Here is a 24460-nt window from a genome sequence, read left to right on the forward strand (position 1 = left end):
AAGCAAAAAAACAATCTACTGTGGGTGAGAGCGGTGTGCTCTTTGGATGAGAGCTCAGCATGGATATGAGGAGAAGATGTGAGATGACAGAAACACAGGGAGACATTGCAAGTCAGAAAAGTTCAGGCAGCTCACGCTCGAACACGATTAAAAAAAAAGTACATTTTGTCTTTTTTTTTAATCAAAAACAGGAAAAGAGACATGAAAGAGGAGAGTGCACTCTTCTTTGGTAGCTTTGGTGTTTACATGATCATAAAAAAAATATTTTTGGGGGGCTTGAAAGATGGTTCAAGATGCGCTGTCAGCCAATGAGTTAATCGAGTTAATTTTTATTATGCATTAATTTACGGTGTGATAAATTAATCTGATTAATGTGTTAGCGTTAGAGCCCTGAACTAAATTTAAAAAAAAAAGACAAAATAGAGCTTAAGTAGTAAGAAAAAAATAAAAATAAAAACAATGATAAAAATAATAATAATAATAACAGTAATAATAAATAAAAATAATAGTAATAATAAACAGTGTACACATACGAATTAAAATATATATACACATTTAATTAAATAAAAAAACAAAAAAATCTTACTTTAACTTTTCAAATCAGAAAAAATGTCAAAAACCCCAACTCCTTCTTTTTCAAAAAAATTTGAATTTTCATAGATGCTATAATTGGAAATATCAAAGGATTGCAATCTTTATTTGAATGGGCACCCCAAAAACAATAAAAGAATCGAATCAGGTGAAAAGCATATCATCGCAGCTTTTTTCTTTTGAGAGTCAAATCAATTCTTGACTCTACCTCCAGACATAATTTACAATCCCTAAAAAATTACACTAGAACGTCAGCTGTCAATCATCATTAAACGTGACGTAAAGCCTCGTTCAACCTCCCATAACTAATGAAAACAAAACTCTTCAAAAAAAAGAGGACTTGAATACAAGGCAGCCAAATGATATCTTCAAATCACCACAGCAATCGGATGTGAGAAACATTTCTACCAGGTGTATTCATTTTTTAAAGATTGACCACAGCCCATCTGGAATGACTGGGGAGATGGATTTTTTTACCTATACTGCAGCCAGCCACCAGGGGGAGCAGTTTTGGTGGAGCCCTCACTCCAAGCCAAGCAAGACGACATCAAAACAGCTTTGTTATCCAGAGATGATATAAAACAAAATGTACGAACACACATGCTTCTTGTTTCTAAGGAAAAGTAGAGAGAAAAAAAGAAGCAGCATCTTTTTATAACAGAAAACACTTTCCCTCTCCGTTTTGTTTGATAGCATTATAACAGATTCAACAAATGAGATCCTAAAATTTAATCCCCGCCAACAAAAGCTCTTTATAGTTTATTTTAAGAGACGTGTTGCTGGAGTAATAACTATAAAGGCTGCAGAAATGTGGTTCTGATATTAAACCTCATTGTTAAACAGGATAGAGAAGAAACATCCACACCTGACCTCTCTGAAACATAACGGATCGTTACAGCCTTTCTGGAGCCAGGATTTAGAGCAGATGGTAAAAAATACTGAGTTTAGTGTCTGACACATGAATCAAATGCACTGCCTCTGCGTAGTCTGTAGCAACAAGATGCTAATTTTAGCTTGTTGTCACCTGTATGTGCAGATGAGAAATCCCACGCGTTCATGTTACACCAATTAAAACAAACATCACCTGTGCTGCTTAAAACCTGCAGTATGAGACATCAGACCACGCTGACAAGATGGTGTAAACAGAGTAATTGGCCGGATGATTAAGACGCTGAAATATAAACAGAGTGAGACATGATCACTACCTGAAAACCTACACTAATGGTCCCCTAAATTTAGACGGGCTTTTTCAGAGTCACTACGACTCTTCTGAGATTTTCTGTTGAGGTAAAGTGGCTCACATGTCAGAAACTGCTTCAGCGGTATTATATTTGTTTTGGCGCACTGGAAGGATATTGGTCCAGTTTTTCCTTCTGAGTCATGTTGGCCACGTGCTCTTTGAGGGAGCGGAGCCCTCGCACCCAGCGTCGAGCCTCCTCCTCACAGGGGCACAGCAGGTCCAGGCTCTTCCTGGCTCCCCGGAAAACCACCGTGAAGCACTGGTTCTCAGGCACAGACCCCGACAGCCGCCTCAGCGTCTCGGACTGGCAGCCCTCACGGACACACTCGACTTCGGTCACAGCGACTGGAAGAGGGAGAGTGAAAAGAGGCTGTTGTTGAGTGAACAGATGGAGAAAAGCTACTAAAGGTCGAATGTGGTTTGTTTTTAGAGATTCATAAACTCCATAGCTCAGAGTCTCATAGCAACGAGACTGTAAAATATATCATATAGTTTCAAACAGGGTAATTTTAACCTGCTCTTAACTGCTGCTGAAACTTGAAGAGACTTCATCACAGCATCTTTCCCAACACTGATCATTTATTTATGGATTTATACAGTTAAATCGCTAAATAAGATATAAAAAGTCAAATTCTGTGAAAGAGGGTATTTATGCACTGCAAAAATATGAAATCTTATCAATTGTTTTTGTCTTATACTTGGTGGAAAATGTCTTTTTAGGCTTAATATGAGCCACATTCACCTGACCAGTCCAGAAAAATGTCTCATTTCAAGTTATTTAAAGACAAAAATGAGGTCTGAATTGCTTGAAACAAGTAAAAAAATCTGCCAGTAGGGTAAGAGAAATGTGTTTGTTAATAGGTGTGCACGATCACAATTTTCTGGCCGATCACTGATCTTTAAAAAGCCTGACCTGCCGATACCGATTTTTATTTTTTATTTAACTGACAGCACATACCTTCAATGCTTCAATCTTATTTTATTGAAAATCACTCAACAATATCTGTGAAACAATGAAATCTGTATGTTTTAACTTCAGATTTGTTTTCAGAGGCAGGACCTTCAAAACAATCAGCAGCTGGTGATTGGACGACCATTCTGATTGACACACTCACCACAGACCAATCCACATCAAGCTACGGTATGATGTAACTTATGTGCGCCGCTGCTCAGAAACAATAGATGAACAGCTACAGGAACATGTGAAACAAGTGTGATAATGGCGTTAGACGACTGCAGCTGTTTTTGTAAAGTGAACTTAAAAATCAAAGGATTCTTAAGTTCAGGACGAAAGTCAGCTGACGTCACATCTGCTCGTCATTTCTGCTGCTCCCGCCTCTCTTCCCTGATTGGGCCGGTCAGAATTTAGACGCGTGAAATCGTTGGTCAATGAAGCCTGGCAAGATGGATCTGCAGGAGTTCAGAAACTGAATCAGGCAGGTCCATCTGCTCTGCAAGGTTAGGGCCGATCACCAATCCCCCAAATTAAGGAAATCAGCACAGATCGATCGGTGCATGTCTACTTGTCAAGATTAGAAAAATGTCTTAACTCAAGTACATTTTTCTTACCCTGCTGGCATTTTTTTTACTCATTACAAACAATTTAGACCTCATTTTTGTCTTTAAACAATTGAAAGAATTTAAAATTAGACACTTTCTGGACTGGTTAAGTGAATGTGAAACATATTAAGTCAGTCTAAAAAGACATGGTAAGATTTATTTAGTTTTTTTGCATTGTGAAAGAGAGGACTTACTAAGTACTGCAAAAAATACACAAAATTCAGAAGGCAGAAAAAGTAAAACCTGCCCTGATTTTGGCTTTTTAACAAAATGACTCAAAATATTTTTATTATTCAATGAGAAATCTGAAAAATCTCTTTAGACTCAATGTTTGAAAACTTTTTGGCCAATGGTCTGATAAAAAAAGCCCTATAAGAGCTTCACTTAAAGACCATTTTTACAACTTTTTGCTGTTGCAGGGACCAAAAGATGAATCAACTGAGTTGTTTTTTGATCTACACTGCAAAAACTGAAATCTTTTCAAGTATTTTTGTCTTGTTTTCAGTAAGAAAATGTCTTTTTAGACTTAATATGTGCTACATTCACCTGACCAGTCCAGAGGATGTTGTTTTCAAGTTATTTCAAGACAAAATGAGGTCTTAATTGTTTGGAACAGGTTTAAAAACTGCCACTAGAATATCCTTTCTCTTGTTTCATAGGCAGATTGTTTTTTAACTTGTTACAAGCAATGCAGACTTCATTTTGTCTTGAAATAACTTGAAACAAGACATTTTTCTGGGTTTGTCAGGTGAATGTGGCTCATATTAAGGCTAAAAAGATATTTTGTACTGAAAATAAGACAAAAGCACTTGATAAGATTTCAGCTATTTGCAGTGTATGGCTTCAGAACATGAGTAGTTGCAGATTATAAGGGATATATTTACAAAAAACTTCATTTGATGGTGCTGACTCGCTTAGATATTTAGCATCAAATTTCTTTGCAGCTCATCGATGGTTGAGATATTTCAGCCTTGACCTGAGAGGTCGACAAACGTTGTCTCAGGAGTCACAGGTCAGAGTTGTTGAGATTTCTGACCTCACGTGACGTGTTTCAGTCTTATTTCAGACCTGGAGTAACTCAGGGGAACAGTTGCTCTGAAGAAAGCACAACAAAACCTCACCCAACCCTTTCTGCTTGCTGATGCTAACACAACAACTTGATCTTTTTCCTTGTGTGGGACGCCTGCTGAGTGGTGATCACTCAGCTGGGTAAAAACAGTGTCTGCCTCGACAATAGCCTCATTCTCCTGCTGCAGATAATAAAGCCTCTGCTGTCCACCTCTTCAAAACTACTCCACATTCCTGCTGTGCCTTTATCCCAGAGACGTGGCAAAAGCAACATGTATGTGTATGTGTGTCTGTGTGTGAACTGTTGCGCTGTGTGCCAAGTGCTTTTGAGCAGCAGACTTAGCACTTAGCAGCATGCGCCAGATCACACTGGACCTGGAGACGCGCCTGGAGCTTTGGAAAAGAGGAACCGAGCCAGGCCTTCTTTCTGGATTCCTTCATGCACCAAAGCACACACACACTCACACACACACACACACACACAGGCAGAGTTATGTTCCTCAATGGCCTGCCAGTGTTTGCATTATCAGTATCTGTCCTCACACTCTTGTTGACATCATTGTAAGGAGTGTTACACACGCTGCGACTCAAACACTCCAGCGTCTATTTCTGCACAATCAAAACGGCTGACACACAAAGCAGCTCAGGCGCTCAGCTGCTGCGTAAGGCCAGCAGGGGTTAGCATTAAACTGCATTCCAACATCAGGATGGACAGAGGAGCAGCGGAGAGGTGGGGAAGCTAAAGGTCAAGCAGTGGAGGAGAGATGGCTCAGAGGCACGTCAGCTGACTGCATCTACCTTTAGCCTCATTTCAACGAGACGGATTATCTGAAATGTAAAGACCGTTTCAGGTTAATACGTAGTCCTGGACTCTGGTATTCCCCGCAGAGTCTGTTTGTTCTTGTGTCAATAAAGAAAATATGCAGCAGGTGATAACACGAGTAATTCAAACTTGACTCTTTGCCTTGATTTAGCTCTGAATAGCTTCAGCACACATTGTTGTTAACGACTAACAACAAAAACAACATTCACTGGAAGAAACTGAAACTTCATCAGGTGTTTCTGTCTTAATATGAGCCACATTCACCTGACCAGTCCAGAAAAAAAGCCTGAATTACCTGAATTATTTGGAACAAGTTAGAATAATCTGCTAATGGAAACAGAAAAAATGCTCATAAATTTGCTTGAAACTAGAATAATTTCTTAATACAAGTAGCTTTTCTCTAGTTCCATTGGCAGATTTCTTTTTACTAGTTTCAAGCAATTCAGACCTCATTTTTGTCTTTAAATAACTTGAAATGAGACATTTTTCTGGGTTTGTCAGGTGAATGTGGCTCATATTAAGTCTAAACAGACATTTTCTACAGAAAATAATACAAAAACACTTAAAAAAAATTGAGTATTTGCCTTGATTTAGCTCTGAACAGCTTCAGCACCGCATTGTTTCTAACCAATAACAACAAAAACAACATTCAGTGTCATTCAGCGGAAGAAACTGAAACTTCATGAGGTGTCTTAGTTTTATTTTTAGAAGAAAATGTTTTTTTAGATGTAATATCAGCCACCATTTAGAAAAATGTCTTGTTTCAAGTTATTCAAAGATAAAAAATGTGGTCTGAATTGCTTGAAACAAGTGAAAAAAATCTGCCAAAGGAACAAGAGAAAACTTTCTTGTATTAAGATCAAATTATAGTTTCAAGAAAATTTTTCTTGTTCCATTGGCAGATTTTTTTAAACTCTTTCCAAACAATTCAGACCTCATTTTTTTTATCTTCGAATAACTTGAAACAAGACATTTTTCTGGACTGGTCAGGTGAATGTGGCTCATATTAAGTCTAAAAAAGACATTTTCTACTGATAACAAAACAAAAACACTTGATAATAATTTGGAACAATGAGAATTAAAGTATCATGTTTATTACATTCACCTTGCACTTTTCTAGAGGGAGTTACTTTTCAGTATTTAACACTTAGGAGTGGTTCTATAATTAGAAGTACACTTCAAGTCCATGGCGTAAACTTGTCAATTAAACTAAATATTAATTTTAAGCAATGGCCAGTTTTACAGTGAGTCATTTGGCTGATATCTTACTAATAATAATAACAATAATAATAATAATAATAATAATAATAATAATAATAATAATAATAATAATAATAATAATTATTATTATTATTATTATTATTATTATTATTATTATTATTATTATTATTATTATTATTATTTTTATTATTATTATTATTTTTATTATTAATGGTAAATTACGTGTTTGTCTCCATTTTAGTTACTAATTTGTTTATCTATTTTTTAATGTCTTTTTAATTTCATCCATGTATGCCTACTCAATGCCAAAAATTGAATAAAAAGAATATGGGAACAAAAAAAAACTCACTTTATCGAGTGCCTACAGTATTTTATTGGAGCTTTATGACAGTGAATTTTGTCTATCGGGCATCTGCAAGCTGCCCTACCCACCTGTTAAAAGCTAAAACATTAACCAAGGAAACTGTGGTTTGAATTCCTAAATGATAAAAGATCATTTATGATGAAATACAGACTTTTCCAGTTAAAGGGGCATAAAAAATGTGCAAATGTGCTTCATAAACTGAAGGAGGTGCCATCACTGTAAGTTGTTGTCTCTTGATTGAGTTGTTGCTCTACAGGGGTCATTAAAAAAGTAACAAAGGTGTGATGACAGTAAAGCTGGATTAAAAGTGATTGAAACTTGCACCAGAGTTGGCATCAGGTGCCAGCCACAGATTATTTGGTAAATGTAATAGATTTCAGTTGTTATTGAGGCAGTTTGCGGCGCCTTTGATTGGTCTCCTTGCTCTGAGGAAACGAGCTGTAAAACAAAACAGAGGAGATGGAGCCAAGATAAAACAGCCCAACAACTCTGAACAATGAGCTGGCTGAATGTGAGCACTGACTCACATCTCAGTGTGTGCCGGGCTGGTGGAGGGCCTGCTGAGCTGTTTATATACTACCCCTTCTGCAGATAAGCCCCCTCCAGGCAAAGCTTTTTCCTGCTAATCTGATATCATTTAAGTTTCCTCTCTTTTCATAAAGCCAATTCCTATTCATGAGCCTCGTCTGCAGAAACTCTTCTTACAGCTCCTCTAACTGCTCTCAGTGAGGCCAAACTCACAGGTCTGCTGGGCTTTGGCTTTGCGGGAGCTCTTGGTGGACTCGCACCACACGGTGAGTCCGTCCTCCAGCAGCCGCAGGCTCCGGCTCTTCTGCCACCTCGAGGAGCGAACTTTCACCATGTTGGAGCCCTGCATCATGGTGTGGATGTCCTCATTGTCCTGCAGCCCTGGAGAGCACACACAAAACACACAGGGTCAAAATACACAGAAAGTGGATTTTTTTTCTTCCACAGGTGTGACCTTTTGACACCTCTGCGTTTACTCTAAACCTTAGCATGTGTTTCATAAACAAACCCTGAGGAGTAATAATGTACAGTTCATCGTGGTCAAAGAGAGGGTTTCAGCACAGCCTGGTAAACTGTACATTTATAAACAAAGCACAGTTTCTCTGTTTTCTTCCAGTAATCCACCACTAAGCTGTGAATCAGACGTTATAAAGCGTGGATTTATGCCTCCAGTGGGGGAGAGGGGGGCCAGCAGACAGCAGCAGAGACTTACAGTGTGGAAAGATGTAATGTGTATGCTTGGCGGTAAAGTTAGTCGTCCCTTTGCTGTTACTGTCAATGGAAATGTAATCAGAGCAAAAACAAGCGCAGAGGCAAGACAGATTATTATTTGCTCTGAAAGCTGGAAGGATCAGGGAGTAGGGAGAAATATTAAAAGACTGGAGCAGGAGGGATCTGTGGAGCTGAAGATGCAGAACACAGATCAACTTGTGTCACAAACTCTACCCTCTATAGCATCAGGAGGATCGGACCATACCTGACACTCACACAATCGCCCCCTGTAGGTTTCTTATAGCAGACCTCCCTGTGTGTCCATTTAAACCTCCACATTTTACCCAGAATGCAGCAGCTCGTCTTGTCTTTAACCAGCCCAAAACAGCACAAGTCACCCCACTGTTCATCTCTTTTCACTGGCTTCCAGTGGCAGCTCCTATCAAATTCAAAGCTCTTCTTCTGGCTTACAAAACAGTGTCAAGAACAGCTCCTGCCTACCTGGGGTCCCTCATCCAGGTCTACACTCCTTCTCACCCTCTATGCCCTGCTTGTTAAAGACCCCTGGTGCTTCCAGCCCAGCGCGGCTCCGAATCTCTAGCCAGACTCTTCTCCTCTGTTGTTCCCAAATGGTGGAATGAATTACCTAACTCTATACGATCCACAGAGTCCCTTTCTACTTTAAAGAGATGTCTGAAGACTCATCAGTTCAGGGAACACTTAGGCTCTTAGGGGCCGTTTAGGCAACAACGGTTTTAGAGTGAAACGCAAAAGTTTTGTTGCGTTTCAGCCTCGCATTTACACAGAAACGGTGTTTTAGCCTACCTAAAACGCAAACTTTTGAAAACAGCGCACGAGCGCATACAACAGGACAACAGTACTGTTGTTACGATCGTCATGAACCACTGCGTTGTGCGTGTGTTGCTCAATCTGCTGTCTTCATACAAAATGAGCATCCGTTGCTCCACTTTTGCACTTAGCATTCGCCAATACACCATATGATCGGCTCACTTCTACTTCAGTGGAGATCTCCCGGAAGCTGCTTCAGGACAAGACAGTTATAGCACCACTTGCAGGCCTGGCATGCTTACTACAGCGTTTTCAGGCCCTCACTGCGTTTTAGCGTTTTTGGATGAAACGTCGTCGTGTAAACGGGGCCTTAATCTGAGCCTTCTCCTCTTGGTCCTCAGGGGTAGAATGAGTCAGAAGGTCTCAGACCCAGCTCTTAGTCAATATTTAGCTCTGATTATTACCTCTGCCAAGGAGGTCATGTTTCTGGGAGTTTGTCTGTGAACAACATAACTCAAAAAGTAACAAACAGATCTTGATGAAATTTTCAGGAAATGTTCAAAATGAGATAAAGAAGAAGTCATTAAATTTTGGAGGTGATCCGGATCACCGTCTGGATACAAGACTTTTTTAAAGAATTCGTTATTTATGTAAGTTAGGGCTGTTTTCACCATGTGTGTATATAACTCCACCATAAATGGTCAGATTGTTTTGCAAAACAATACAAGACAAGGTCACCATAATTTCTGACAGATGCAAAAGTACGATCCAGATTCTGGAAATATTCTGGATACTGAGATCTAGAATATGAAATATGAACTGGATCATCATATTTTTCAACACTGTCAGGAAACAAATTATCGTACAAACCTGCAACTAACACCAAATTGTAGCAGACAGTCTGCTGAAAGGAAGTATAACATTAAAGTAGGACTAAAGTGTTGCTAACAACCACAATATGCTTGGTTGAGGTCTGCGCTCTCTGAGTGCTACCTAAGGTTTTTCCTTCTGTCTAAATTCTTGCTTGTGTTTTCACTTTGGACAAAAGGGTCTGCCAAATGAAACTGTACAACCGTATAAAGACGAGCATTGGAACTGTTGAACTCTGAAAAACTGCAGTTTTCTTAACCAACATTTTAAAAACTTCACTAAAAATGTACAAAGAAAACTCAAAGGATACCTCACATATTTTGTTTGCACTCTAAAAGGAGAGGTGATTTGTGGCTGTAGGTTTGTAGTTGAAAGGACATGCAGAGTGTTGACACAGCAGTTTTTTGTCCCTGATTCCAAAAGTTTGAGCGTGACGGACCCACAGAGAGCCGGAGCTAGCCCAACACTGTGGAGACGACATTTTCAGGAGTTGATTTCCAAAAGATAAATGTGCTCCACTTTTAAAGACTGGATGATTTCTCTTCTAGCTAGATTTATAAAAAGAAAAAATATACCAACAGTTTTTAGTTTTCCATGTGAGCAGGGTTGCAGGAGTACTTACAGCTAAATTATGTCAGTCACACTTTTTAAAAGCTCTGTTCAAAGCCAGACTGCTGTGAAACGTATAATTTAACTGCTGCTTTACAGTAAGAGCGTTAACAAGGCACACTGAGCTCTGCCTCGCTGCCTTTTCTTTCACTGCAGGGATGAATGGGACCTCTCACTGAGCTGCTCTCTCTTTCACAACGCTTCAAAGCAGAAGTCCAAACAAACTCTCACTCTCGTCACATGGTTCTTCTTCATGGCGAGGTCTCCTCTCCTCGCCCCCGAAAGATTTGTCCAGACTCAGCTGGCATACTTTCCTCTCTTTTCTTTAAAGCACAGTCCTCTTACTGTCAGTGCCAAATGGCTGAAGTTCCTCTGGGCCCCTAAAGCACAACAGAAACTGCCCCCCCCTCCCAGGATTTCTCCCCATCAGGGCTGAAGACAAAGAAATCCCCCTACCAGCCCTCCATCCATAACAACCCTGTTCGTCCAAGCTGTTACCACATGCAAAGCATTCCCACAAGCAGAGCACATGGAGCTGATTAACTGCAGGTCATTGACCACGCTAAGCTGCCCGGACAGCCCCGACCCCTGCTTCAGGTTTTATCACTGCCTCTCCAGCCATCACCACATCCCTGCCTCCCTACCTGCCTGGTTTTAAAACCAAACCAAACAAGTTAGGACGAGTCTGAAAGTGTGGGCACGTTTCGACAGAAGCACATTCACATTTCGGTGCACTCAGCGCCTCTGAAAGCCTTTTCATGTGGGTGTAAATGAAGGGATGGGCATGAATCTACGGGCTACAAAGCCGAATTGTATTTTCTTCTCATCGTCTCCTGCTGAAAATCTGGATGACATCCTCTTCGTCGGTCAAGGCTATGCGTGCCGACTGGCTAGCAACCGTGCTGATGTGTTTTAATGGAGCCACTCAAACGACACAGAGAGCAAAGCTGTGAAGGAAAAGGGACTAAGAGGCCTGAATCATGCTAGCTTCTGCATGGTGTATCAAAACTCCCCTGCCTCTTAGCATAACAGCATGCTAATGTTAAGCTAACACTCAAGGTTTGTTTGTTTAATTTGGATCCCCATTAGCTGTACTCTGGAGCACAACTAGTCTTCCTGGGGTCCAGGCTTAAAACAAACATATTTACAGTCATGATGTGCAGACGTGTTTTTAATTTAATTTAATTTCTAAAAATATATTTTTTTAAATTTAGCAAATAACAGTGGTAGGGAAATCCATGCCTTAGTTGCTCTTTACTGTACGGTACTGTACTTTGAGGAAGTTTGTATTTGTTTTTGGTAAAGAAAACTGTCCATGCTACATTGGTTGCTGGTCTAGTGTTGTACACTGCAAAAAACTGAACTAGAGAAAAGTTACTTGTATTAAGACATAATTCTAGTCTCAAGCAATTTTTTTGTCCCTTTAGCAGAATTTTTTTCACTTGTTTCAAACAATTCAGACCTCATTTTTGTCTTTAAACAACTTATAACAAGACGTTTTTCTGGGCTGGTCAGGTGAATGTGGCTCATGTTAAGTCTAAAAAAACATTTTCTACTGAAAATAAGACAAAAACACTTGATAAGATTTCATTTTTCCCAGCGTGTCTTCAAGATTCTAAGTTAAATCTGAATTTCTTGTAATGATAAACGAGGATTTTACACTGCAAAAGCGAGCCACCTTTAGCGAGCCCAGACTTCATGTTGTTGATACAAATGTCATGTGGACATTGTAGAGCAAGGCGAGCACTGGAAAAAACTGAAATCTTATCAAGTGTTTTCATCTTATTTTCAGTAAAAAATGTCATTTTAGACTTAATATGAGCCACATTCACCTGACCAGTCCAGAAAAATGTCTTTGTTCAAGTTATTTACAGACAAAAATAAGGTCTGAATTGCTTGTAACAAGTATGGATTTCCTGATCTGAAACTCCAATTGGCTTTGGCACGATATGGTGATTTTTAGAGGATTGGATAGCATCAGATTTTGTTACGTGATAAGGGCCAATCCAGTTATCATGTGATTTCAGCACTGTCATGCTTTACGGCAGCTGTAAATCAAACCATGATGCCAACATATCTGCTGTGTGGGATAACTACTCTTTGGAAAGCAATGATGGTAAAACAGAGTCTTTAACATCTGTAAAGTGAGTGTTCCTAGAGGAGGTACCAACAGGGCTCACTTTAATACAACAAATATGATTCATCATTTACAACAGAAACACCCAACAGAGGACGGGAATTCATCAGAGAAAGGAATCAGATCGGAATTGGATTGCGAGTCAAAAAATCTGTGTTGGGACATCCCTAGTGACAAGCAAAAAAAAATCTGCCAATGGAACAAGAAAAATTTGCTTTATACTGGAATAATGTCTCAATACAAGTAACTTTTCTCTTGTTCCATTGGCAGATTTTTTTAACTTGTTGCAGCAACTCAGACCTCATTTTTATTTTAAAATAAGTTGAAAAGACATTTTTCTGGACTGGTCAGGTGAATGTAGCTCATAAAAATACATTTTCAACTGATATTAGGTAGTTTTTTTTTCCAGTATGCTGCCTTGTTTTGTATGAGCTGCAGTCTACTTTACCCCTTACTGCCTGAATTCATTCACAATTATAAAAATATATTGTTTTTATGTGATTTTGCATTCTTACAGATGCTAAATTTAGTAGAGATTGTCAATTTGAGTGTAGAACACACAACAGTTACAACTAAGTTGTATTATATATATGGACATGAGAAGTTCATCCTTTGGCCAATATATTGTGACAAAGTGGATCTGATATGACCTTTAGTATATGTAGAATATGAATCAAAAGGTAATAATGAGATAAAAAGGTCATTTCAGCTGCGTCAAGGCCTGACAAGGTATGTTGCAAATTTGCAACGACAGGCATCAAGGGGTTAAATCTTTCCTTGTAGCATTTGACTGTATTCATTGACAATAATCAAGCTGTAAGAGACCAAAAGTATTCAGTTCAAGTTTCGTTAATTCAGGGCTAAGAAGTTTTCTGCTTCTCCTTACTACTGCTAAAGACCATCCTATTTCGCTGACAGTAGTTTCTTTATGTTTCTACCACGACAACCGTTTGATTTCCTTTACCTGCTCTATCAGTGAATTATTGATAAAGAGTTAAATCTCCAGCTCCTTCCTCAGAGACTGATTTGACCCAAGAACAAAAAGGCTGATGGGAATGTAATCATTCTGGTTGCAAACAAAAACAAAGCTGAATATGAAATCTAACTTTCTGGGAATGCTGGAAAAAGTCTTTTGGAGCCAAAGTCAGCACGCTTTCACACTCACAAAGATTAATTCGACAAACTGATGGTTTTGCAATTCAAATTATCACTGAAGCACAATCTTTCCTTGGCATGTAACCAATGGTAACCAGAAACACTTCAGCCAACTGGAATCAAAATCAATTTACTGGCGTTAAGTTATGAACACCGTGGTTAAAGATATCTCTAGAGTATGGAGATAGTAAACAGGTTAAGAGGCTTGTTTGTCCTCTTGGAGGAAATAGAGGAAAGGTCAAGTTTCTCAGATTGATCTTATGGGCAGCATAATTATCTGGACCAATAGTTGTTAAGATTAATGAGTCTCTATCAAAGCAGTGCACCAGCTGCTCCACAGACAAACAGATCAATACGTTTTCACTCTTAACATTAAGACCATCTTCTGTTATGAGTGAGATCAACTCGATCAAAGAAAAATAAGAAAAACAGGTTAAAAAAAATGTATAGATATGAATATGAAGTTCATGTTTTCCTCGAGGGTGTTTTGAAACTGTGAGGAGCAGAAGATCAGAAGTAAAATAAGCGTTATCGTCACTAAAAGATTGTGTCTGCATGAGTCGTCTTCACTCAGACCCACATACCAGCTCCTCGCCAGGCACGGTTCACGTTTCTCTCAGCATAACAACTGTGACGAGAGCCAGCTAGCAAGGATTTTACACTTGCATATAGATAGAGTGTTGCTGAAATGATACGGGTGGAGGGTCAATTAAATTTTCTCAATTCAGCCCTCCCCCGAGACGGATCAGGCACTATGTAGGTCAGCCTTCTCTGTAAGTCCTGATACAAAGTCCAGTCTTTCATGAAAACGATGATATCTCAACCTCAAAGGAAAAGATGATCCGAGGGAAGCTCGACAACAAAATATGACTGTGCTTTTGGAGCAGTGACTCTGAGTCCTCGGCCTGATCTGGGAACTGATATGACAAAAGGATCAGACACAAACTGAAGCAGAATTTCTGCCAAGGATTTTCAGAGGAGCCCACATTTGAGCTCGAAGGCTGAGCAGCTTCTTTGTATTCAGCAGGAAATCCAGAGCAAGCAGTTCACACATTCTCTTTGTCTTTCCTAATGAGCGATGCATCATTCATTCACTCATTAATAAGCAAGATATGACCACACAAATGCTGTGTGCAGCTCGCAGATTCACTCCAATATTTACCCTGTTCAATAAAACATCACGGTTTCACTTCTAGCTTTTTCAACCACGGCTGGACAAAACTGACAGGATCACATGAAGAAGCATAAATCATGTGTTCAAACATTTAAAATAAATGAATCCAAAGATCTTTAGTTGCTGGACTCTTTCCACTGGCTGCAGGATTTCTGCAGCTTTACAATCATAAAGACGTCTTTTGTAGATGATTTATGAATTTAGCTGTAGAAGCTTATAAATCTGACCTTTGTTTTTACTTCCTCTCCTCTCTGAGAGTAATTAAACACACAGCTGATTGTGCAAGAATAAAAACCTCTTCATGTCAAGGTGTGAGCAGGAATCAACACAGCGTTGTTAGTATTTTAAATAAAAGAGGTTATGTTGACACTAATCACTGCCACAGAGCATGTCAAAGTCCACTCTATCAACAGAGTGTTCAGACCTGAAGAGAAAGCAGACGCACGCGACTCTGGCTGTGGTTTCTCAATACAGTAAAAGCAGAAACACACTTTCACATGAGAAACGTGTCAGAGAAACATCTCAGAGCTCCATGACTGACATTCACAAACAAACTCAGACTCAGAAACCAAATCCATGAGCCCCTTTACCCCTGCAGCACTGGATACTCGTGTGTGTGTGTGTGTGTGTGTGTGTGTGTGTGCACTGTCTGATTTCAACACAGATTACCTTGAGAAAGCTCAGGTGCACTGGCTTCATCAAGTCATGTGACACCACATGATCCAAAAATCTATGTTTTGTTCTCCTGAAGGATTGAAAAGCTGCTCATACATGTTGGGTTGAAGACCACCTGACTGATTTATGATGACACAGGCCGGTCAGGGGTCAAAGGGGGTTGGGGGGGGATGTGGGGGAGGTCACTGGCTTCATTATTCACGATTATAAAAAGGAGCTTTAAAAATAGAGCTGACAGTTGCGTACGACGTCTCCAGGCACAGAGATTCAGTTTCATAACTGAAACATCAGTAATGCTAAAACTAATGTCTGCATAGTGACACAAGGTTTAACATTGTCTGCTCCATCAAGGCTGCAGTCTGTGCTCACTGTTTGCCAAGACGACGATCAAGAGGAAAAAATGGAAGAAATGGAAAAAGGAATCAGCTGCTGTGAATTTGGTTTTGTTTTTAACCCTTTAACTTGTCACTAAAGCGTTTGGCAGAGCATTTTTTGAGGCGCTGCATCTGAGTGAATGAATGTTTAACTAAGTAAAATCTGATTGTGTTGTCCCTACAGCTCAAAGTAATTTTTCTGATTTTTTTTTTTTTATTGTTTCTGATCAATGAGTTACGAAAATTTAAAAAAAAAAACAGATAAAACTTTTTTATTTTTTATTTTTTTTACTTTTGTAAAAATTGTTAACATTTTTTTTTGCATGGAATGTTACAAAATCAAATAGACTTCATATCCCTTGCATTTAAAAAATGAAAATTAAAGGGACAAAAAAAAGTGAAAGTCAAAGGGTTAAAGTGGACATTAAACAAATCCTTACAGTTTTAGAATTTTTTTTAATACTAGTTTCATAAATTGCAAAAAGATGTTTTCAATGATCGTGTTTCATTTTTTTTGGCAAAAAAATCTGATTGTTTTATCCCTACAGCTTGAAATAATTTTTCTGGGTTTTTTTGTTCTTGCTTCTGATATTTGAGCTACAACAATATAAAAATTACAAATAAAACTTTTTTAATTTTTTTTTTTACATGGAATGTTACAAAATCAAGTAGACTTCATATCCCTTGCATTTAAAAAACAAAAATAAAAGGGATAAAAAGGGTGGAAGTTAAAGGGTTAAAATTAACTTATTACAAATCCTTACAGTTTTAGAAATATTTTTTAAATACTAGTTTCATATATTTCAAAAAGATGTTATTGATGATCGTGTTTTATGTGTTTTGGCACAAAAATTTGATTGTGTTGTCCCAACAGCTTGAAATAATTTTTATTTTTTATTTTTGCTGATTGTTTATGATCTTTGAGTAACAAAAATATAAAAATTAATAAATAAATAAATAAAAAATACAACTTTAAAAAAAAATAAATTTTTTTTTGCTTTTAATTTTTTTTATCTTTTTTTTTTTTTTTTTTACATGGAACGCTACAAAATCAAATAGACTTCATATCCCTTCCATTTAAAATATAACATTAAAGGGACAAAAAGAGTGGAAGTTAAAGGGTTAAAGAGGACTCATTACAAATTCTTACAGTTTTTAAAAACATTTTTTCAAATATTAATTTCATTCACATGACAAAAGTGTTATCAGACTAACAGTACAGCATCACTGCTGGTCCAGACTCCCTGTCATTCTCAGTCTTTTCATGTCGGAGACTTCAACAGGTGCACTGTCTCTGCTCAGCAGGTGTCTATTTTGGGGGAGGTGTGACTGTGAGCTGACGGGGGCTCATGTTGGCCTGAGAGGGAGTGTGCTGCATGGGATGGGATGAGTGAGAAGCCTGATTCACACACTGTGGGCTACTGGATCAGCTCTCCATAAACACATGATCACTTAAACTGCCATACCTACACACACACAGTTCACTCCCTGTTTAATGAGTCAGAGTACTGTCATTATCTGATAAAACTCTGCCTCCTTACTGGGAATTAATTTTATTTTATTGGACTCATAATGAAGGGTGGTGTCAAGCAAACAAATCACATAAATTTTAAGCCTTTTATTACTTTTAAATTACCCTTATAACTGAAGAAATTCAGTAATTTTCCATTTACTTCAATGAAATGAGAATGCTTAATAATATTACTGGGTATGTAACGGTCTTGGGGATCTTATTATGAGCAGAAAATGTGTTTAATGTTAAGTAAAGCCTCAGGTTCCCTGCAGTAAAGCAGTTTTCACTTTAAGTCTCCTCTATGATGATGATGTGTCAACATTATCATCATGTGAGCTTTGTATGACTTTCAGGAAAATACTCGTAGCTGAAAACATTTCCACATTATGTAACAGAAAGTGAGCGTTTGGGAAGTCTGCTTACCGAGCCTCCTGATGGGGTCCACCGTCTTTTCAGCCACTTTCCTCTTGTGCTCTTTGGAATTGGTGGCCGGTGCCTTCCCGCTACCCAACATTACAGCAACTTCTGAAAACTCCAAACAGAAAAAAAGCCAGCAGAAAGGGACGAGCAAAGGCTACAGGGGACAACTTCAGAACTGGAGGCTCGCCCGTTAACTTTGAATACGTCTAAGCGTGCAGGTGAGTCTTCACGCAAGCGCAGGATTTGTGCTGCCCCCTTCCAGCCCCGAGCAGAGAGAAAAGCAGCCGAGAGCAACAGTTATGTGCACATGTAAAAAGTCCCTCCCAGGCGCTGCTGCTGCTCCATGCCTGCGCGTAATATGACTCCAAACAAGGAGCACACTTTACGCGCCCCCACCTCCACCCCCTGCTCTGCTCAGGATGGTCAAGTCCAATGTTTTGAAGGCTGACTCTGCAAGAACTTTTCTTTTCAGTCCAACTTATGGGTGACAGTCACTTAACAAACCTTTCCTGCTGCTGAAAATAAAGATCTGCTCCACATCTCTGCTCTTAAACTCCTGTAAATTAAAATGCTCTCTTCAACGTGTGACTTACTGTTTACGAAAACAAGCATCAACATTTGCAGCTAAAATTCCAAATAAATACGTCATGAGACCTGTTTCCATTATGGCTCATAATAAAAATGCACTTTAAGCCTCATAAAAACTTTCACTCTGCTCGTTTAACAAACAGTTAGAGTGTAACACCCCCTGGTGGTACTGAAAGGTAACTGCAAATATCTCAACAACAACAATCAATACTGTTGAAGTCAAATTCATCTTCTCCAGCCAGATGACGTCTTCATGGATCAAAATGGTGGTGAGCTATGAAAGAGAAAGACTTCAGTTTTAATAGAGATGGCTGGACATGTGGCTGCAGAGCCCGGACAGCACTGCCTGGAAACTTAATTTAGTCTTTGTAATGGAGTTATAACAGAGATCAGAGAGGGGCAGAGCTCAGCTGGGCGGTCTGAAACTGGAAGAGTAATCTCCTCACCCTGATTCACAACAATCACCGGCTCTCAGAGGACTGTAAACACACACACACATTATAAACAAGCAGGTTTGGTGAGTGGGTGGGAGGCATTTCAATGCATGTGCTTTTTTTCACTCACATCCCTTTATTGAAATCCATGTGTCACATTGCTGGACTAAATAAATAAATAAATAAAGCAGAAGACATGGCACTGCTGCACTCTAATTTACACTTCAAGGCCATGTGTGGGTCTATTACAATTTCTATCTTTTATTTCCTTTCAATTGCACTAACAACCATGTTAGACAGGGTGAGAGATTAAGTCATGCTTACTAATCCTCACAAGCTGTGATCTGTTCAGGAGCAGCTTTGGGTCTGTGGCTGCACCGCTCCTTGATTTCAGAATATGAGAACCCTTCGTATGATTTCTCAAGCCCCGTGGTCATAGAGTTCCATATTAAGACGAACGTAGCACCTCTTCCTCAAAGGACTCCCAGCACAGCTTGCTTATTTGCCAGAGCTGAAACTCTGCCTGCTTCTATTAGTAGAAACAGTAGGCCAGTGTTGTTTGTAGCCATTGGTCTCTCAGTCTTTACAGGCAGTGTGAGGATAGACCACCCGCCCACCAAGAGAGGTCACAAACAATAACCTGCAGTATGTCTTTTATTAGTTGAGTACAATGCTTTAAGGAAACTTTATGGGTAAAAACATTCAATTAAAAGTGAGTAAACCAACTCTTCTGAAGTGGGGCATTAAATATTTGCATAATCCTGCAGCAGACCTCCTATATTATTTGTCAGCATAACAATTTGGCCCCACTGTTTACATAATATTTCATAAATAGGTTACCACATTGTTGTGGTAAATAACTATGAATTTCAACACTAGATTTGGCTTAAATTGGGAGTGTTCATAAATACTGGTTAAACAGAATGCAGAGGGTATAATTAGTTTGGTTTGATAAACCTAACTGGAGCTTGCTAACCACTAGAATAAAAGAAATATCAAGTGCTGTCTTGCAAGATCAGGGACTGGCTACTTCCTGAAACTCTGGCACTTTATTGAGGGTTCCATGTGACCGATAACCTCAAGCACGGGCTGTTTATTTCAGTTAGTGGAAAGATTTTTCATCCAATTACCGACACTTATTCGACATTTATTTAAATGCAAATGCTGAAACGAATCTTTAAATTGTTGAGGGTAGCACTCACGGGGATTAAACATTACGATCCAGCAACTACACTGACCCAGAATAAACACATAGGCCTAGTTGGTCGATGCTCACGTTAGCAAAACACTGTAGACAGAAATATTTCTTTATTGCTTGTTGGATGCGGGATAATACGTTTTATATCGATATAAATGGTTGGGAGTGGAAGGTTTCGTTTGAAAATGATCGACCGCTCAAGGTTTGATAGTTAGCAAAAGCTAGCCTCGCTTCATAAACAGTATGGCGTCAGTTGTATTGGTCCCGCTTTGAAACCGTATGCTTTGTAATATTGTCGTGCTCGAAAATGACGTGTTTTATAATCATTATAGTGCATATGGCTTTCGCACTTTATAGTTTTATGCAGGTTTTAATTGGAGAGCAGAACAACGTATCGCCCGTTTGCTAACTGACGTTAGCATTCCGCTAACGTTAGCTAGCTAGCTTATCCTTAGCTGTTCACTCGACACAACAGTGAGAAACTATCACTTCATTTCAGAAGATTGGTTGCACAGAAGTTCTCAAAACTGCTCTACACCATTCCGTCCACTGAAAACAGGATTATTGAGCAAGTGTGAGATCGCCTGACCCACCCTTCAACAACGAGGGGCTCGGAGCTGTGCTCGTAGCGGATACTTGACAATAACTGTCGTTTGTTTACGCTGATTCCAAAGTTCCCCCGAGCCCATGCCCCACACCGTATCACTCCGCACGACACGGTGCTCCTGAAACTCAAACATTTTACCACCAACATTGTACCAAGATAACGTATATTTACGCTGTTCAACACAGCAAATCATTAGTTTTATAAGATGGGACGTTTTTACTTATTTTCTTAGATGAACATTAAACGAGGACTAGTTTCCGTTGCAGGCATCCTCCATTTACTGTATAATACAGGAGGGATTTGGTGCTCTTCTTGTGTTAGATTTGGACCGTGTGACACTCTAACAAGTGTGAGCTTTCTGTTTTCCCATATGCTCCCCTCTTAATTTATTCAACTGATAGTTAAACTCAATACAAAGGGTTTTAACTTAACTTTTGTCGAAGAACTTCAAAACGTAACCCCTCTTTTTGTAGGTGGTATTGCCTGTAAAATGGACCCGGACTGCTTTCTGAGTGTGGATTACGTACTTTTGATTGACAACTCGACCGTCCAATTGGAAAATACTCTAAGCTTAGCAACAGCAAAATTATCCTGTGAGCCAATCAAGAATGAGAAGGGTGGGCTTTCTCGCGTCTCAGATTCTGGTATTTGATTGGTCAACACACTCGTCGGTTATGATAGCCTTCTGGGATATGCAGTTTGTAGGGTACGCTACTTCTCGCGCTTCACCGCTATTACAACAGCAGTTCCCAGAATTCAACGGGGGTTACAAGCAGCAGCATGCGCGCGACTGAAGGCGGAGCTGCTATAAAAACACGAGCACCCTCTTCTTCGGCAGCATACAGGACACTGTTGTGACGGCGAAACGTCGTCTCCGGGTGAACGAAAGCTTCTTCAGCATCGAAACAGTTAATGGTAGTTAGCGACAGTTGCTCTGACAAACCCTTGAAGGAGTAACAAGTGTTTACTATTCGGAAGTTTACTTTTGAAAGAGGAACTTGTTTTAAAACATCAAAACTAAAACTGAAACTTTGTTAGTTAGATCGACTTTTTTGAATCAGTATATTTTTGGTCAGAATTTAGTTGACGTATTTTGAGGAACACTGTAGCTCAGTTTTGAGAGCATGACAATGATCTGAAATGCGCTGAGAAGGATCAACAGAGTGGATAACCAGGATGACAGAACCAGCGGAACAGACCCATCACCTGAAAACTTCAGGCAGCCCATCAGGTGGGAGCAGCGGAGGCGCGTTGGAGCATCTCCCAGCCCGGAGCCGTGGAGGTCCAGAGAACGGCGACAGGGGGCGACAGAGAGACCCAAAACAGCAACAGCGGGCGGGGATGTGTGGGGATATCAACACAGACAAGTTATGGCAAATGAAAGGCGGACAGAGGGGGGTGTGCCCTGCCTTAGCAGCCGGAAACAATGTCCCAAAGTGCCCGATTGCTGCTCAGCCACATCAGAAATCAGATGTCCGTGCAGGAGGGAACGATCGTCCCATCTCACGGGGAGAAAACGGTGAGGACAGACCGCTGAATGAGACTTTAAAACAGGAACAGGATGAGAGTTTGATCGTCGACTCTGACACAGGCTTGGAGGCGCGTCAGGGCAAGAAACGGCACAGGCGCAGGACCTCCAAGAAGAAGCGCAACTGGAAGCCGTATTACAAACTTTCCTGGGAGGAGAGGAAAGCCCTGGATGAGAAGGAGACAGCCAGGGCTTCCCGGCTTAGAGAGGAGATGTTTGCCAAAGGGCTCCCAGTGGCCCCATATAACACCACCCAGTTCCTGATGGACGAGCACGACCGAGAGGAGCCAGACCTCAACACCGAGACCGGGGTCAGACGACCCTCTGGGGTCGGAATCCGCATGGAGGACACTGGCAGCGAGGAGGACTGGTTCGACAACGAGGAGGAGGACGATGATGACGGCAGCGGGGGAGGCAGCGACGGCATCGGGAGGCCCGGGAACGCAGGTGGGGAGTATCTTCAGAGGGACTTTTCCGAGACCTACGAGATGTACCACGTCGAGAGCCTGCAGAACATGACCAAGCAGGAGCTGGTGCAGGAGTACCTGGAGCTGGAGAAGTGCATGTCCCGGCTGGAGGAGGAGAACAACCGGCTGAGGAGCGCAGCGATGCCCGGCGGTCTGACCGTGGAGGGCTCCCAGGTCCGGCTTAAAGAGCTGGAGAGGGAACTGGAGAGACTGAAAGCCCAGAATTCAGAGCTCCTCCTGCAGAACCAGGACGGGGGGCCGGTCGCTACTAACTAAAGGACCCTATTAAAGCCAGGAAACAGCCTTTAAGAAGGTAAACCATGAGACTGCTGCATTTTCATTTGTCATCAGTGTTCAGTAACCAGTCTCTCATCTGGACGAAGAAGTCCTTGCATTGCAATGCAATACTTGACGTTTCTTTTTTATTGGGACTGTAAGGGTGTCCTGTTAATTTTTTCAAAGACAAAATGTAAATATTTCAAAATTTAGATTCGTTTTTATAAAGAGAAAACGTATTTGACATGGCGAGAATATTTTTGTTTGTTTCCCTGGTCAACTTCGTAGGAATCATTTGTTCCGTTTTTTGAGTTTTGACATAAAATGACATGTTGCATTTTCCCCGTTCAATAATTAAATAACAGATCACGGCTGATCGGGCCAGCATTGCAAAGACTGTTTTTGCAGAAGAGAAATCCAGTGTGGAAATTTTAACAGTTGTGTGTTAACATAAGTTCAAATAAAACAATGAAACTCTGCAGTCTTGTGTTGTTAAGGGTCAAAGTGATGATTCTTTAAAGTTGTCTTCAAAAGAAATCTGTGCCACAAGGCCCAGGGAGACCTTACCCATGTGGGGCCTCTGGAGGGCGCTGTTCAGCTTCTACCTCAAGTGTCTGCCCATCCTCTGCCTCACAAACACACACACATGCACTTTTTTTTTAAACATAGTTCTGTTTATTTACATTTTATAACCTTGCTTTAAAGCACACAGCCATGAGGGAAATAGTTTCAGGTGGACAACCTTTAAAGTCCAGTCATTTTCATATTAGTTATACTCAAAATGCAAATTCCAAATGTACACAATACAATATGTTACATATTCAGACAGTATGTACAAAAAGGTGTTTTTAAAATACAATAATGAGACACACGGTGGATCACATTTCAGATGTTTAAAGTTCTCCTGTGACATCAGCTGATGCAGTGTTAGGAAAGGTTGGTCAGGTGTACCATATTCACACACTGTGGATCACAGACGACAAACTACACTTCTGCCCTCTTAGCAGCAGAGCTAACAGCTGTTACTGCCCGTGGTAAAGGCAAAGAGAGTGCATAGACGTGTCCTTGGCTTGAAGTGTGCTTTTTTTTTTTTAGGAAAAGAAATCTTTACAGCCTCTTAAGTTAGACCTTTGTATTTAATGTACACATCTTTGGGTCAGTGCCGCAGTTTGTGACCACAGAGGGGGAGGGAGGAGACCCAGAGACAACAAAAGGAAACCAGAGACAAGACGTGACATGGCACTGCAGAACAAAAACACATTCCAGAAATCAGGCACTTGTAGAACAAATTTTGAGGTACGCCAAGACCATCATCTATCGTTATTCTTCTTCTCTATACATTAGTTTTGCACTGGTTGGTTTTGGTCATGTGACAGGGTCTCGAACCACTTTGGACTCCTGTTTGTTTGTGTAATAGAGCGATGACAGAAGGTTCCTCTGGACAACAAGAGATAAGAAAACAAGAGATGAACATTAGCATTCTGCAGTCGTTTCATTTCCTCTGAATAATGTACCGTTTCCTCCGTCAGAGAGGATTTAT

At 40.1% G+C, this 24460-nt stretch overlaps 2 protein-coding genes across 2 annotated transcripts in view; one reads left to right on the top strand and one right to left on the bottom strand.

Annotated features, from left to right (window-relative positions):
- Positions 1–21465, bottom strand: part of plcd3a (phospholipase C, delta 3a) — a 30206-nt gene extending 8741 nt beyond the window's left edge. The window contains exons 1-3 of the mRNA XM_074696135.1: positions 17826–21465; positions 7609–7776; positions 1948–2176 (exon numbers count right to left, since the gene is read on the bottom strand). Coding sequence (XP_074552236.1) covers positions 1948–2176; positions 7609–7776; positions 17826–17916 — 488 coding nt within the window. The 5' untranslated portion in view covers positions 17917–21465. The remainder of the gene's footprint in view (positions 1–1947; positions 2177–7608; positions 7777–17825) is intronic.
- Positions 21466–21498: 33 nt separating this feature from the next.
- hexim1 (HEXIM P-TEFb complex subunit 1) lies at positions 21499–23368 on the top strand. Its single transcript, XM_074696136.1, has one exon. It carries the CDS (start codon positions 21826–21828, stop codon positions 22918–22920), a length of 1095 nt encoding a protein of 364 aa, XP_074552237.1. The 5' UTR covers positions 21499–21825; the 3' UTR covers positions 22921–23368.
- The last annotated feature ends 1092 nt before the right edge of the window (positions 23369–24460 follow it).

The sequence above is a fragment of the Halichoeres trimaculatus genome, unplaced genomic scaffold (genome assembly GCF_033239565.1).
Source record: "Halichoeres trimaculatus isolate MK-OKI-2021-1 unplaced genomic scaffold, fHalTri1.1 fHalTri1_scaffold_20, whole genome shotgun sequence".
NCBI classification, from domain to species: domain Eukaryota; kingdom Metazoa; phylum Chordata; class Actinopteri; order Labriformes; family Labridae; genus Halichoeres; species Halichoeres trimaculatus.

Coding starts and splice junctions, on each gene's coding strand:
- hexim1 (XM_074696136.1), top strand. CDS start 21,826: ATGACAGAACCAGCGGAACAGACCCATCACCTGAAAACTTCAGGCAGC.